Source organism: Trematomus bernacchii, unplaced genomic scaffold (genome assembly GCF_902827165.1).
Source record: "Trematomus bernacchii unplaced genomic scaffold, fTreBer1.1, whole genome shotgun sequence".
Taxonomy (NCBI): Eukaryota; Metazoa; Chordata; class Actinopteri; order Perciformes; family Nototheniidae; genus Trematomus; species Trematomus bernacchii.
This window is the reverse complement of record NW_022987828.1, coordinates 14663678-14681040: the sequence shown is the minus strand read 5'-3', so window position 1 is coordinate 14681040 and position 17363 is coordinate 14663678. Positions and strand designations below refer to the sequence as shown.

General features: G+C 40.5%; 1 protein-coding gene across 1 annotated transcript in view; it reads right to left on the bottom strand.

Moving 5' to 3' along the window:
* The window catches only part of anapc1 (anaphase promoting complex subunit 1), a 61985-nt gene that overhangs the window by 19361 nt on the left and 25261 nt on the right, over positions 1-17363 (bottom strand). Inside the window, 16 exon segments of the mRNA XM_034152412.1 lie at positions 203-271; positions 273-338; positions 460-551; positions 1535-1616; positions 1863-2015; positions 4749-4889; positions 5582-5712; positions 5913-6031; positions 7398-7537; positions 7677-7763; positions 8475-8653; positions 9044-9117; positions 9544-9580; positions 13004-13082; positions 15907-16055; positions 17000-17091. Of these exon segments, the coding sequence (XP_034008303.1) occupies positions 203-271; positions 273-338; positions 460-551; positions 1535-1616; positions 1863-2015; positions 4749-4889; positions 5582-5712; positions 5913-6031; positions 7398-7537; positions 7677-7763; positions 8475-8653; positions 9044-9117; positions 9544-9580; positions 13004-13082; positions 15907-16055; positions 17000-17091 (1690 nt within the window).

Here is a 17363-nt window from a genome sequence, read left to right as displayed (position 1 = left end):
ACAAAAGGGGCAAATAATGAAGTTAAAAAATTGAATAAATAGCAGTAGGAGTGGAAGCAGGGGGACTGTGATGGGTTAGGGGTCAAATATAAAACAGATTGGCAGCTTCATGAAGAATATTGAACAAAGCAGTTCTACATCGATGCATCATATGTTATTACAGTAAGGTTATTTTATTAAAGAAAACTATTTGTCCATCTACCTTGATCTGGTAGCTGGGGGACTTGTGTCTCTCCTTGCTGGCCCCGGCCTGAGCCCTGCGGTGCCCCCCCCACCATGTACTGATACAGCTGCTCCGGGACGTTCAGGTCCGTCATCCCGATCAGGTTACTGCCATGCTGCAAGGAGATAGAGCAGAGGCTGGTTGGCGGATTATCTCCTTTAAACGGTCTGATATCACAAACCCACTTTAAAGATGTTTTGTGCAAATCTCTTTTTGACCAGGGGGGTGCGACTTACCCCCAGACACACCATGCCCAGAGCCAGTCCTGCAGCGAGGGAATAGGACTCTCTGTCAGTGCAGTACTCCATCTCTGGACCTGGAGGTCGACCTGAAGATACACAAGAAACCCAAAAGCTGAATTATATCTGTCCCACACACCAAACACATCAAAAGCACAAGGTAAAGATAGGTTTACAATCAACAATTATTTTGAATATCAATTCATGCTAGGATTATTTTCTTAATGAATCGATTGATCTATTAAAAAAAAGTTTAAAATGCTTGATATAAATGATATCTCCAAAGCCAAAAGAGATGTATTCACCTGTTCTAAAATTCAGTTTACTATCATAATATGAGCAACAAAAAGATAAGTGTCTAGAAGCTGGAACCAGTTTGGGGAAAAAGCTACAACTTTTGAAAATAGTTGCCAATCGACACATTGAATAATCAACCTATCGCAGCAGCATTGCTTTTGTTGATGCATTTTGACAGCATTATTATTATTGTTGATTTCATTGTGATGTTGTGTCATCTGTCAGTTGTTTGTACACAAACACACACATACCAGTGTTTCCACCAGACCAGGGCTGAGAGGGTGTCCACCCCGAGAGCGGGAGGGGGGTGAGGCGTCACGTCGTGTCACGCGACTTGAATTTTGAATTGAGCCGACCCTTAAGTTATAGATACTATCTCTTTACGTATTAGTGATGGGAATTCCGGCTCTTCTTAGTGAGCCGGATCATTTGGCTCGGCTCACTAAGAAGAGCCGGCTCTTTCGGCTCTTCATGTTACCACAGTTTACCACGGACCCTCAGTTTCGCCGCTGCGAGGCTCCGGCGCTCGCAGTTCACGCGCGTGCTCCACTAGCACCCCCCGCCGGGAGTACACTTCCCCTCACAGGAACACGCTTTTCCGGCGGCGAAAAGAATCCCACCAGACTCCTTTGCCCCTCCAACAGAGGGATGTCCTGGTCGTTTTTCCTCGATCTTCTCTCTAATTATTTATTTTTTTGGACGCCCTCGGCTCGAGTCAAATGACGGCAAGACGCCCCCCTGGCGGAAACGCTGATACATACACACACATACACACCTATCTCAGAGAGCAAGACTTCAGCGTTGTGTCTGTGTCCTGTTCCCTGGTACACCAGACCGATGCCGATTACAGCAGCAACCTGCAGAACAGAAAGAGAGAAATTTGATTGCTTATCATTTAATTTAGTTTGTCTATACAAACAATTGCACATTCTTCATGATATCCGTGTCTGTCTGCAGATCTTAATAAACACAGACATACTAATAGCCATGTAATTAATCATGTACTCACTCACTCATATATAATCACCGAAAAGTCCATTTCAAAGTGACTATTGTTCCTCATTATTGCACAGATACACAGATTAATTCTGATGCACTCTCACCTGAACATTGTGTGGTACATCCAGCTCGGTGGAGGTTGGTGGGAGAAGAGCAGGGATGTGAATACTAAGGAGGCGAGTGATTGACATGTCCATGGTGCCCAGTTTGGCTGAAGACACACCCAGAAGGAGCCCAATACTGGTCATCTCGTGACCCTGAGGGAGCAACAGGGACACAACGTTTCAGAAGAGAATAGTCAGAGGATTTGGGACAGCAACGAGAAAGCTTAGTTATTAGAATATTCAACAGAAGACAGTGAGTGAACATCTTAAAAGCTAAGATCGGAGGGATTTTTCTTCTAAGAATGGTCACCTTTAGTAAAAAGTATACAGCGAATGACGTCACAATACACAATGTATGTAATGTGTGTCCCTAATTACTTCCATTGTATTTAGCTCTTACTGTGAGGAATACTGACCGTGACAATGATTGACAGTTTCCATTATGCCCCTGCAGATAGCCTGTGTGTGCGTTTAATAAACATAAAGGCATACCAGGTTCTCCTGACATGTTTTAACACCAACAGTCTGAAAAAGGTCACCAGTTTTCAGTGTGACGCACCTACTGGATCATTTTGCTTTGTTTTCAAATTGAAAGGAAAACCACTACCTTTATCTTTGTGAACTCACTGAACTTCACTGGTGTTAATGACTGATATGGTGTTCATTCAACAGGTTCATTTGTTAGGTGAACTATTCCTCACTGCTATGTAGTGGTCAATTTGGTGAGAGTTTTTACAATTCATATTGTTGTAAAAGGATTGTCAAAGGTCAATTACTCTATTAAACAAACAGATTTGACTAGTTTAATGTCTGATTAAGAGATTCAGGTTATAAAGAAGACACAAATGAAAATGTTATCAATTACTGTTTTCACTATATTCTAAAAAAAGACACATTTTAAGCGGAACACTTTGATGATTGAAACAAATAAAGGACGAATTGGAGATGCTTAAAACACGAGAGTAGTCACACACACACCTAGACCTTCTCTCTTAAACCACAACCATACACTATTCGAATGAACTGATCCAAAGTACTTCAGTTTCTATTCTTGCTGTAAAACACAAATTACGTTGAAAGAAAACCACCAGCAAAAATGCCTCCCTGTCAGCAACACACACACACACACACACACACACCACACACACACACACACACACCCACACACACACACACACACACACACACACACACACACACACACACACACACACACACACACACACACACACACACACACACACACACACACACACACACACACACACACACACACACACACACACACACACACACACACACACACACACACACACACACACACACACACACACACACACACACACACAACACACACACACACACACACACACACACACACACACACACACAACACACACACACATCACACACACACACACACACACACACACACACACACACACACACACACACACACACACACACACACCAGCCGAAGCAAGTACGATGCCTACAGATGGTCGTAGACTTCACTGATGATTTTGAATGTATCCAGACTCAACGTAAGAGCTTGTGCCTCTTTGGGGGGTGCTAACATTTAGTTAACCTAAATTACATTTAAGACATACAACTGCAACGAAAGTAACAAAAACAATGTAATATCCTTTTCAGTTTCACAGAACACAAATTGGGTTATTTACACAATATGTTTACATGATTTTGTTGTGCAATACGATGGCTACACGACGGCATTGCGAGGGCTTCACGTAGTCGTGTTGCCTTCCTAAGACAATCGGGCAGCTTCTCGTTTCCTTCGTATTGTCTTCATGAGGCGAAAAATGCCCGATGGCACCGATGATCAGACGAAGATGACACGATTTGACAAGATGCCCTCACGAGTGCCTTACGAAGGGCAAAATGGACACACATATTCAACACGAAAATGAACCTTCGCAAGGTCCTTCGGCAATTTTTTGGCATGCCAAAGATTTTTCCACCGCTCACGCAGTTGCTGCCGGAGCCTGAGAAACTCCACCGGCGCCCAATGTTGTTATGATCAGAGTCGAATTTGATCTTTATCGTGTGTCCATCTGGTGTGACAGGGACTTTACAGGATGTGGATTTCTCGGGTATTTCAAAATCTGGATGAGAACAGCATTTCATTCAAATGATAGAGAAATGACTAATAAACAAAGCTCTTTGATGTTAATGAAGTGCAGATTTACATCCTGAATCAATATGGGAACTGAAAATGTGTGTGGATCTGGTACAATAGTTAGCTGCCTGTGATCTTTAACCACATCTCTGACTTACTAATTGTGCAAAAATAAGAATTGGCTTGCAGCTTCCTGTTGTTCTTCTTACATGAACGTGGGAAGGACTTTTCTCATTTCAAAGTGTTTAGACGGCAGAGTTTCACTTTGACTTGCTTTCTGCTCTGATGCAAGTTTAGGTCTCTCATTTACAGTCAGTTACACAAACATGATACTGTGTGTGTGTGTGTGTGTGTGTGTGTGTGTGTGTGTGTGTGTGTGTGTGTGTGTGTGTGTGTGTGTGTGTGTGTGTGTGTGTGTGTGTGTGTGTGTGTGTGTGTGTGTGTGTGTGTGTGCGCGTGTGTGTGTGTGTATATGCTAATTAGAGTAGATGGGTAGCTTTGTATAAACTGTATTTAAGTTCATATTTGTTTTCCTTTCTTGCAACTTTCTTTGTGTCATGGTGTGTTTAATGTCCTTTTATCACAGTGAGAAAACAGTAATTAAGTTCAATGTTGACTGTAAACTGAGCATTTAGGTTTAAAGGGTTTTAAATACAATGTGTAATTGTCTTAGCTGAGAAATTCAAGGGGTGACTTAAATTACAACCTAGTTCCCGCACATGTACGCCTTTGTGTGCGTGTGTGTGTACCTTGGTGAGGTAGTCATGTATGTTGAGCGTTGCCAGCTTGGTGAGGTGTCCGTTGAGGCCCAGGGCCATGAGGAAGCCGGCGTACTCATTGGCCAGCTCAGGGACCTTTGGCTTGTTGTAGGCAATCCAGGCCGAGTCCACCTTAACAAACAGAAAGAAAGTCACATTTATTTGTACAACAATAAGAAAAGGTTTGTTTACTGCAGAAGAGTAGAACGTTCACAATGAACACGTGAACATTTTGTAATCAGTCATCTCAAAATGTAAGATGTGAACATTTTGTTCATGGCACAAATGCCCTAAGTATATTTCATTCCAATATATTTGTCTTGACAATAGATGGGAAAATCTGTCTCATTGTGACTCGGCCGATACCGATCGCCGATCCGATCGAGTGGGTGGGGGCTATGGGGATCTTCCATTTAAAGTGATGTTTAAAACTCAGTTAATGGGGCTCATTCACTGGCGCTTCCACAAACAACAACCAACATAATTATTACATTCATAGCCGATTGATCGGAGCATCCCTCATTGTGACCTTAGAGGATATCACCAAAACAATTTGAGATTATTATGAGGGCTTTGAGCAGACACCCCATATGTAAGGGATACAAAGCAGGGCAATTCAAAGTCAGTCAAAGTCAACTTTATTATCAATCTTTCAGTTTGTGTGTACAGACAGAGATCGAAATACCGTTTCCCACAATCCCGAATATAAAAATACAAATATGTATAAAATATGTATATCCTATATCCTTTCCTGTAGGGAGTATACAGGTGCAGGTATGGAAAATGTGTCACATGGCCTGATGCAGCTGAGGTTTCAGACTGACCTGCGAAGCCGGGGCTATTTTGAGTCCGGCAGCTACTCCGTTGTGGAAGCTGGGCCAGCTGGTCATGTTGGGAGGAACATCAATGTTCCCGCTGTTCAGATCCACCATGGTGTTCCTAGGAGGGGCTCGGCCTGGGGTAGGAAATTAGAAATATACAGTACAATCTCGAAAATAAACTAAAAACCGACATGATTAAAACTTCTAGGTACTTCATGACAAGCAAAAACACTCTTACATATTCCTATTCAGCTATCAATTAGCTGATATAACCTGAAATGCTTATTTTCACAGTCTTCCTGTTAATGTGCATAGTAAAGGATTATCACATTACCTGTCAGGTTGAGTTTTGGGACAGGTAAAGGTTCTGTTAGTACAGGGTGATAAGAGAAGAGGGTGAAGAGGCCTCGGCCAACAGGAAGAGCCATGGTCCTCTGGCACAACTGCAGGAGTCTGGGGGAAGATACAAAGATGTGGACAAAAAGAGTCAGATAATATACAGTATATAATTGACAGCAGGCATATTTGATATATCTCTATATAAAGCCTCCAGAGAAGGAGAGGACAGCACTTATACATGGAATAAAGTCAGTGGAAGAACATGTTTAAAAAAGACAGACTGACAACAGGGTGACCAAAATATCAAGGAACAGAAAGAGAGAAAAAGGGAACAGTGGACAGGAAAATATGTTATATATGTCCTTGGAAATTACAGTGTTGCTGTCTTTGAGCATACAGTATGTTCCAAGACCACATGCATTAAGGACACACACAGACAAAACCTACTTTGGATGAGTGGATTGACATTGTTTATGATATTTTTAAGATGGAAAGGATAACCCTTGCTTTGAGATTGCAACAGGGAATCTTTTTGTCAAGATGGGAAAAATTGATAATATATGTTACACCAATACGACCATCTATTCTAGAAGGGATTTTGATGTCTTTTTTTTTTGGTCTTTTTTTCTATGCCCCCCTTGTTTCAACAAGTTGCAGGTACACCCCCATAACCCTGTTCGTGTTTATGTTCGTACTGTATGTTAAAGTATGTTTGAAGGTCAGTGAGGCCTGCTTCTGTATTATCCACAAATATGTAAGTTTGATTTGTGATTTCACTGTTAACTACAGAAGGCTTACAGAGAATATTGTATTGTCTATAGGCGCTTTCACACCAAGTACTTTGCCGTACTTAGTTCATCAGAACTCTTTAGTTCTGATGAACTAAAGAGCAGATCGCGTTCACACCGGAATAAGTCCCTGAGGGAGGATTAGTCAAATGAAGCCGTTGACGTCACTTCTTCTTCTTCTGCTTTGGGTTTACTGGCAGGCCGCAAACAACTTCACGGCGTATACTGCCACCCGAAGTCCCCGGCCGGAAGTCCCCGGAGTTAGAAGAAGCTAGTAGAAGTTAGTAGAAGCCTTCCGAGTAAATCGCCAGAACGCCGACACCTCCTCATCTCCACCGCTCCCATGTTTTATTTTGTGTTTAAGTTAGTCTCTCTGCGTTTGTGCGCTGGGCCAATGCTAATAATGCTAATGCGAGGATAATAAAATGGCGGCTTCACAAAACTTTTTGGGAGTTTTACTGGGCGTGGTTTGCAATCGGCCCAGCCAATCAGAAATGGGAACCTTTTTCTCCCATGAAAGTACCTGCTCTCTAGCAGGGACTGAAAAGGGGGTGAAAAGGTTCTCATGAACTAAGTTTTAGTTCCGGATTTTTTTGGTGTGAACGCAAATTTTCTGAACTATCACGGAACTATACTGGGAAAAATATAAAAAAAAGTTTTGAAAAACGGACACACACAGACATAATACTCACTTGTTCTCTTTCTCCTCTATGTACTCGTGATCAGAGACCTCTGGTAGCTGGACGACACTGACCCGGACCGGCCTGGAGCTCTGCAGCAGCCTCCTCACCTCCTGGACCCTCAGATCCTGACTCCAGATCAGCCCTGTGACCTGCAGAGGAGAACATACCAAATCAGACTCATGTTTGTTGTACCACCTTAAGATCAACAATAAACCCGATTCAGATAATGGCTAGAATGAAGACAGACCAACGATGCAAGAGATTAATATGAACTGTGTGTGTGTTTACCTCTTGAATAATGTCCGACATCCCGTCTTCCTCCTCGTCTGCTTCTGTGGTCGCAGGAGGCTCCAAGGAGAGACCTGAACCAACAGACTGCAAATACACACAATATGATTCATATATTTACAAAAGGGCTGTCATAATATTAGACTTTCCCTACACAATATATGGTAGCCAAAATAATTCACTTTAAAAATATTATCGCAAATAAATAACACTCAAAATACAAGTATAGGGAGATAGAAATTAGGGTCTGTGACCATAACGTCTTAACCTATGGATTAAGACACAATGTATATTTTACCCAATATTCTCATATGTGCAATATTAACATGATATCAATATTTCGTTTTTTAAATATCACAGTGACCTTCAATACTGGGATATCACGAACATCCTTATAAAAATAAAGCAACAATGAAAGCTAGTTAAATATGTACAGACTGATTTTTCATCTCAACAACCTTACTGATTTAAAGATTTACTGTTAATTAATTTATAGGAAAGAAGATATTATTTCTGAATCCTCTGTTGTCTGACAAATGTAGGTTTTAGGCAAGCAGACTTCCTTTAGCGATGTTAAAACTACAGCTGAAAGCTAAAAACATATTGCAGGGGTTGGTAGTGGGATTTGCATACACTGATTATAATCACAAATGAAGTAATAGAAAATACCTGAAGGGACAAAGATTAGACTGAAATCCTTCATTAGAGCCGAGTAGTACACGGTCAGCAGACAGTTTGTCTACCTTAGCCTAACTCTTGATAAAAAAAGCCCTGGTTATTAACTTGTTCCACACTCACAGCTTTGTTTTTGGCCAGGGACATCTTGTGTGCTTGTTTAGTCAGATCCTGTCGCCCAATCAGCAGACAGACCTCCTCTGACCAATCAGAGCACGGTCGCTCCCGGCAGCGGTAGATGGCCTCTCTGATTGGCAGAGCCACACCGAAGGGAACCGACTCCAGGTCCTTCAGGGTGAAACCTAAAACAGAGAAAAGACCAGGGTAGGTGAGTCATTTCTGGTTAAAGAGGAAGCAAATGTGTCATAACAGTTACAAAAAGCAACTCCTGCTTCATCACGAGCATCTTGTCATGTTAATATTAATCTTTATTCGTTAACAAATGTTGTTTAATGGTGCATTCAGACCATAAATTGATGGTAGCCTTGACACATGCACAATTGTTACACTTGGACCCAATTATCAAACCACTTTAATAGCAGTTCAAATGGTTTTGTACCTACAAAATGTCGCCGTACAGGTATGAATGTGTGAAATTGCATTAATGTAAAGTGCAGTGCACAAAAAGAGGATAAGGCTTTAGCACGTGTCCCTTTGTTTAGATAAAAGCTGAAAAGATCTACTTGTCTTACCTTCTGAGGTGAGCCACACCACCAGCTGCTCAGCCAGACTCTCACTGGAAAACTGAACTTTCACACTGCTTTGTCTAAAATAAATACATGTAAAAATTAGTCAAGACTAAATAGTAGAAAGTGAATAAAATAAGAAGTATTTATTTTCAAGATGTTCACACTATCCCACTGATCTACAGGTGGCAGTAATGCGCCAATAAACTTTTAATGCAACAACTAAGGCAATAAAGAAGAACACTTATAGCAAACAAGGGTGGAAACAATACATTAATATGTCCAGAATAAATGATATGCCAATATTATAGAGCAATTAAATACATTCAACATTTATTTTTACTATAACAGCATATTTTGCAGCTGTATCATATGCAGTACATTAGCAAATAAACTCAAGGACCATGATTTACTGTGATGTTTAAATAAAGCATGTTATTAATGATCTGATAGTAGTTGCTTTAAAAAATAAAATCATAAAGCTATTTCTTCTTGAGCTGAATTACCTCCTGTACTGCGGTTCACTGGCACAGTTCTTCTGGCCTGGGAAAGTGGAGGATGAGAGGAAGAGAGCAGGAGGGAAAGGTCAACGAGTTCATTCATTTCTCTCTCCTCTTTGTGAGGTTGTCAAATTATGCTCATCACATTTTCATAACACTTGAAGGAAACTGTGCAACCCTCAAATGCATTAAAGCATTTTCGTCACTAAAAAGAACAGGCACTTAAATTACAGGTTGAAATGAAGGCGACATTTTGTTCCTGTTGAGTTGAGGACTGCGTTTATGTGGAATGACCAGAGTTCCCGTTAGCCGGTAATTACCGGACTATGACCGGTAAAATATGCTGAAGACCGGCAAATCTAAATCTCTCCGGTCAAAATAATTTCCCCTTAGCGCAATACCGCATCAGTTGCGCCACTTATGTGACAGACAAGAAGAGTATGTGACAGACAAGAAGAGTATGTGACAGACAAGAAGAGTATGTGACAGACAAGAAGAGTATGTGATAGACAGAAGAGTATGTGACAGACAAGAAGAGTATGTGACAGAGAGAAGAGTATGTGACAGACAAAAGAGTATGTGAGAGACAAGAAGAGTATGTGACAGACAAAAGAGTAGGTGACAGACAAGAAGAGTATGTGACAGACAAAATAGTATGTGACAGAGAGAAGAGTATGTGACAGAGAGAAGAGTATGTGACAGAGAGAAGAGTATGTGACAGAGAGAAGAGTATGTGACAGACAAAAGAGTATGTGACAGACAAAATAGTATGTGACAGAGAGAAGAGTATGTGACAGAGAGAAGAGTATGTGACAGAGAGAAGAGTATGTGACAGACAAAAGAGTATGTGACAGACAAGAAGAGTATGTGACAGACAAGAAGAGTATGTGACAGACAAAAGAGTATGTGACAGACAAGAAGAGTATGTGACAGACAAGAAGAGTATGTGACAGACAAAAGAGTATGTGACAGACAAGAAGAGTATGTGACAGACAAGAAGAGTATGTGACAGACAAGAAGAGTATGTGACAGACAAAAGAGTATGTGAGAGACAAGAAGAGTATGTGACAGACAAGAACAGTATGTGACAGACAAGAAGAGTATGTGACAGACAAGAAGAGTATGTGACAGACAAGAATAGTATGTCACAGACAGAAGAGTATGTGACAGACAAAAGAGTATGTGACAGACAAAGAGTATGTGACAGACAAGAATAGTATGTGACAGACAAAAGAGTATGTGACAGACAAGAAGAGTATGTGACAGACAAGAATAGTATGTGACAGACAAGAATAGTATGTGACAGACAAGAATAGTATGTGACAGACAAGAAGAGTATGTGACAGACAAGAAGAGTATGTGACAGACAAGAAGAGTATGTGACAGACAAGAAGAGTATGTGACAGACAAGAATAGTATGTGACAGACAAAAGAGTATGTGACAGACAAGAAGAGTATGTGACAGACAAGAAGAGTATGTGACAGACAAAAGAGTATGTGACAGACAAGAATAGTATGTGACAGACAAAAGAGTATGTGACAGACAAGAATAGTATGTGACAGACAAGAAGAGTGTGTGACAGACAGAAGAGTATGTGACAGACAAAAGAGTATGTGACAGACAAGAAGAGTATGTGACAGACAAGAAGAGTATGTGACAGACAAGAATAGTATGTGACAGACAAGAATAGTATGTGACAGACAAGAATAGTATGTGACAGACAAGAAGAGTATGTGACAGACAAGAAGAGTATGTGACAGACAAGAATAGTATGTGGACAGACAAGAATAGTATGTGACAGACAAGAAGAGTATGTGACAGACAAGAATAAGTATGTGACAGACAAGAAGAGTATGTGACAGACAAGAAGAGTATGTGACAGACAAGAAGAGTATGTGACAGACAAGAAGAGTATGTGACAGACAAGAAGAGTATGTGACAGACAAGAATAGTATGTGACAGACAAGAACAGTATGTGACAGACAAGAAGAGTATGTGACAGACAAAAGAGTATGTGACAGACAAAAGAGTATGTGACAGACAATAATAGTATGTGACAGACAAAAGAGTATGTGACAGACAAGAATAGTATGTGACAGACAAAAGAGTATGTGACAGACAAGAATAGTATGTGACAGACAAAAGAGTATGTGACAGACAAGAATAGTATGTGACAGACAAGAAGAGTGTGTGACAGACAGAAGAGTATGTGACAGACAAAAGAGTATGTGACAGACAAAGAAGAGTATGTGACAGACAAGAAGAGTATGTGACAGACAAGAATAGTATGTGACAGACAAGAATAGTATGTGACAGACAAAAGAGTATGTGACAGACAAGAATAGTATGTGACAGACAAGAATAGTATGTGACAGACAAGAAGAGTATGTGACAGACAAAAGAGTATGTGACAGACAAGAAGAGTATGTGACAGACAAGAATAGTATGTGACAGACAAGAAGAGTACATTCTAATGTCTAACACTTAATGTGGAGAAAGAGATGTCCTGTATGGGTTGATTGTGCGTTGATCTGTTGGTAATGCCTCGGGGTTCCGGTGGGCATGTAAACAAATGCATAATGCTGCGCTATACTTTGTGGCCTCACCCGGTTGCATAGCGACGCTTATTGTTTAGGTGTCTTTTAAATAAGCAGGTAGTCATATCATTAGCTAGAACTAGCTGGATCTGATCGACATGGACATAAACGCGAGTGAAGTCTAATCTGACGGGAGAGAGAGATCAGCTGCTGCTGACGAGTCGACACGCAACTCTGCATGATCACCTGCAGCGGTGAGCGGAGCAAAACACACACTTCAGGTTAGAACATCACACGTAGCTATTTTAATTACCTCTCAAACTACCTAAACTAGTTATAGATATGTTTAGTTTTACTGTCGGATCACGCATTACTGGATCCGCGAGCTGCATGATACTGGCGGGCTGTCAGGAGAGGGAGAGAGTGCTCCGTTTATTATTCCCGTGTTTTTGTAAGTTACTGTACACTTTTGAATAATGTAGTTAATCTACTATAATTAGTTTGTTTAATATCGAATCATATCAATTTGTTTTATAGCTCAATAAATAACAAAGAAGACCTTTGACCGGCACTTTTCTACTTTTGTCCGGAAGATTTCAACTTTAACGGACCGGCGAAAAAATATTCTAACGGGAACTCTGGGAATGACACCTTGCTTGTTTGGATTTGTCACTGAACAATGTCAACATAGAGCTGAAAAAAGTGAAATGACTGATTCTGTGTCAGTGGAAAACGGGCTGATCAAATACCTGCAGTGACCTCCAAACTGTATTACGTTTCCAAGCCAAAACAATGGGAGGAAATTAGGTCACACACGTGCATGCGTCACTGCTTTTGTTTTGTGATTCTGGACTGAAACAAACAGTCCCAGGATGCAATTAAAGACAAGTAAATAATCTTTAGGAGTCACAAAGACACACACACACACCTGCAGAAAGCTTGGCCAGGTATTTTGATTTATCCGTTGAAGTAGCTCGTTCATTTCCAATGATGTAGAGAGCATAACTCTGAAAAAGGAGAAAGAGAAACAGAGAATGAGAAACAAGAGAGACAAAGATAAATAATACTGTTTAAACACCTCGCAAGACATTCATTTTTTTTAATTATGTAACTTTTTATTTTATTTTTTATGATATCATAACTTAGTACTTTTTTGAATGCATGTCACATATTTAACATATGTAACATTAAGCTGTCTGTGGCTCTTTTTCCTGCTGTAACTACGTACATTTCCCCTCCGTGGGACTAATAAAGGTATTCTGATTCTGATTCTGAAAGCCATGTTTGTTAGAATAAGCGTGGTGGCAGATCTCTGACCCACCGCCCACATCTCTGATTTGTTGTAAATAACGAATAAGGTGAAACAAAATGGCGATTAAAACTGATTATCAGGCTAGACAACAACTGCAGACCCGTGAAAATGCAAGTCTACTTGACTGAAAACACATTTTCAATTTAATGCAGGAAATATTTAATTTCATGGCTTTCAATAACTTTGTATGCCCTGTAAGGATAATGACGCATGTTTTTTAAAGGATATTTTCACATTGTGATCTGTACTGTCTATATATTTGTACGACCATGTATATCTATCTATATCTATAGGTTTCTCTAATCTGTCTCAAACAAAGTCAGATGGAAATACGACTTGTTTTCACGTGCCCTTCCTTCCTTGATAATAAAAGGTTGAATCCATCAGCAGCACATCTCCAGACATAATTGCTCTTCATGTTCAGAAAAAGAATAACAGACATGCTACACATATAAATTATCTGACTGCGTCCCAATCAGAGCTAAACTCTTTCCCCTCGCTCTCACAGACACTCGTCAGCAAGCAGGTGGAAATCAAGTTTAAAAAAGAAAGACAGAACATCATTAGAGTCAAGTAAAAACCAACTGTTAGACATCACCACAGACCTTTGAATATGAACAATGAAAATCATGCTGCTTTTATGAAGGTCAGGTTCTACAAAAGTGAACATTTTACTGAAATACAGCTGGAATTCCTTACTTCCTGTGGCGTGTATGAACAATCTTAAATGATTCTATCCCGATAGTTCTTCAAGGATCTCTCCACATGTGAAAATACAAAGGTAAACATGGCATACCTAAGTCCGTTCACCTTCACCTCAGGGTTTCCGTTAGCCGGTAATTACCGGTTTTTAGTTGGTAAACTGTATTAAAAACCGGTAAATTCAAAACCTGCCGGTCAAAATGTCCGGTAATAATTAGGGATGCTCCGATCGATCGGCCGCCGGTCATTATCGGCCGATATTCACTCTTAATAGTTTGATCGATGCTCTCTATAAAGGCCGATCAGGAGAGCTGGATCTGATCGATATGGACATAAACGCGAGTGAAGTATAACCGGACGCGAGAGAGGGATCAGAGATCGGATCAGCTGCTGGGTCTGACGGAGACACGCAGCTCTGCATGATCACCTGAAGCCCCGCCCACTGTTTAGCGAGCTGCATGAGAAACTGACGGGCTGTCAGGAGAGAGAGAGAGAGGGAGAGAGAGGCTCCGGTTCTCCCGTGTTATTATCCAAAGTTAATGTAAACTTTTGAATAATGTACTTTATCTACTATAAGTAGTTTGTTTGAATGTAATAATTATGTTGTTTGTGGAAGCGCATCATTTATTGAAAAATTAATCTGAACTTTTCGATCTGTTACGATTATAAACTGAAGCAATATAAAAATGAGCCCCATTAACTGAGTTTTAAACCTTCAGCATATCCGGTCATAGTCCGGTAATAACCTGCTGACGGAAACTCTGCTACACAATTATTATTATTATTGAAACATGACCGGTAAGTTTCAAATTTGTCCGGTAAAATAAATTATTTCCGGACATTTGACCGGCAAGTAAGAATCCTAGCGGAAACCCTGCTTCACCTATATGAGCTGTGCTCCCTATAATAGACATTGATTGGTTAGTATCTTTCACCGTTCCTTATTGTTCCTTATTCTATATTTAGTATTTGTACTTTATCAAAGCAGTATTTCCAAGTTTCCGCAGCGGGAAATACATTTTGTCTTATTCCTGTGTTTCAATGATAATAATAACTTTAATTGATCTAGCGCCTATCAGGAGACCCAAGGTCATTGATAACCCTTTACACACACACACACACACACACACACACACACACACACACACACACACACACACACACACACACACACACACACACACACACACACACACACACACACACACACACACACACACACACACACACACACACACACACACACACACACACACACACACACACACACACACACACACACACACACACACACACACACACACACCACACACACACACACACACACACACACACACACACACACACACACACACACACACACACACACACACACCACACACACACACACACACACACACACACACACACACACACACACACACACACACACACACACACACACACACAGAGAGAGAGAGGCTGGACCTTTGTTATTCCAATTGTTTCTACAAATTACTTCAAAAGTAAAATACCAAATTCTAGACATAAGCAAGTATTCGGGACTCAAAAGTTGTTCTTGTGATTTTCTCCACTCTGTTCTCTCCACTTTGCTTGTCCTCTGATGAATAATATGAATTTGGTTGAGGCCACATGATGCACATCACACATGTAAAGGTTAGGATTTCTCCAAGTTAAACCAAATAAAGCGCTGGTCGTACAAACTGCTCCAATTACTAGGATGGGTAAAAAGCAGAGAACAAATGTCACTGTGTGTGCATGATCATGCGTGACCATTAAAGAGGGTTTCATCCCTCCAATTATATCTATCTATTTACCAGAACCAGCAGCCGGGTCCTGTGGCAGATGCCGGGCAGGCAGGGGAAAGGCGGGACTTCCTCTCCTCTCAGACAGCTGCTGAGCCAGCTGAGCACGCAGGGAGGCTCCTCCGTCAGGAAGGACGGACGCTGCATCTGACCAATCAGAGCTGAGGAGGGAGAGAGCATAGATCTTAGAACAGCAAACTCCCTTCAAATGTTTAGAAGCTAATTAAAAACCTATCTTTTAATATGGCTTTTAATTTGGGTTAACTTTCAATTATCACTAGTATCATTGTCCATGTTTTACTGTATTGTTTTTCTGTTTTGCTTTTATTTCACATTTTAAATTTGTTTTATTTTAACATATTTTCACTGTAGATGTTTTATCTTGTTCTGTTCAACAATATTATTTTAATATTGTTGTTATGTTTTCTGTGAAGCACTTTGAGCTGCTTTGTGCATGAAAGGTGCTATGCAAATAAAGTGTATCATTATTATTGTTATTATTATTATAGAGGCAAAAAGTTACTCATTTGTGTGAAAATCTTTGTTTTTTAGTACAGAAAGACAATAGACTCTGTAAGAAATACAACTTTTGTAAGGATTATGACTTTTCTTGGTTTTAAAGGCCGCATTAGAGTTAAGTGATGTCATTTTTCTGGTGCATCTCTCTCTCTCTGTGTGTGTGTGTGTGTGTGTGTGTGTGTGTGTGTGTGTGTGTGTGTGTGTGTGTGTGTGTGTGTGTGTGTGTGTGTGTGTGTGTGTGTGTGTGTGTGTGTGTGTGTGACCTAGCATTACTATCTTTGTGGGGACCTAGATCTGTTTACACTGTCACGTGTGGGGACTGGCTTCCCTTATGGGGACAAAATGGAGGTCCCCTTAACCCCACAATATTGTGATTATTCATTGTCTCCATATCAGCAAAATATGTTATTCACTTTTTAAGGTTAATGCTACAACCACAGATAAACATAGGGACAATAAAGACTGTAGTGTTGTCATACAGAAGCAGACCAGTCTGTCCTCTCTGTTTCAGTACAACATGCTTTGTCTGTTTCCTGATTGTATATCATTAATTAGAGTAGCAAAAGTATTATTTGCTACTTCTTACCCTGGTCTATGACGCAACTCTCAGTGAAGCCACTTATTAAGGAGGGGTAGTCTCTCCAGTACAGATCCACATACTCATCCAACTGGAGGTCTCTGCAAACAAAAAGAAAGTAAGCATTATAAATATTAATATTCCTCTACAGCAATGACCTTATATATACACAACACTTAACACCTCAGATTGTTTCTAAACTTGTATCCCCAGGTCTCAGTACAGCTGGACAAACAACAGCTGCAGGGCATTGAATCAAATCTAAATATGGCAGCACATTATCAAAGAGACTCTGTGGCATTTCACTTGTTTTTGAGCAGTAATTAAAACGCATGGTATGAGTCATTACCATTCTGCTTAACATCAGATAATC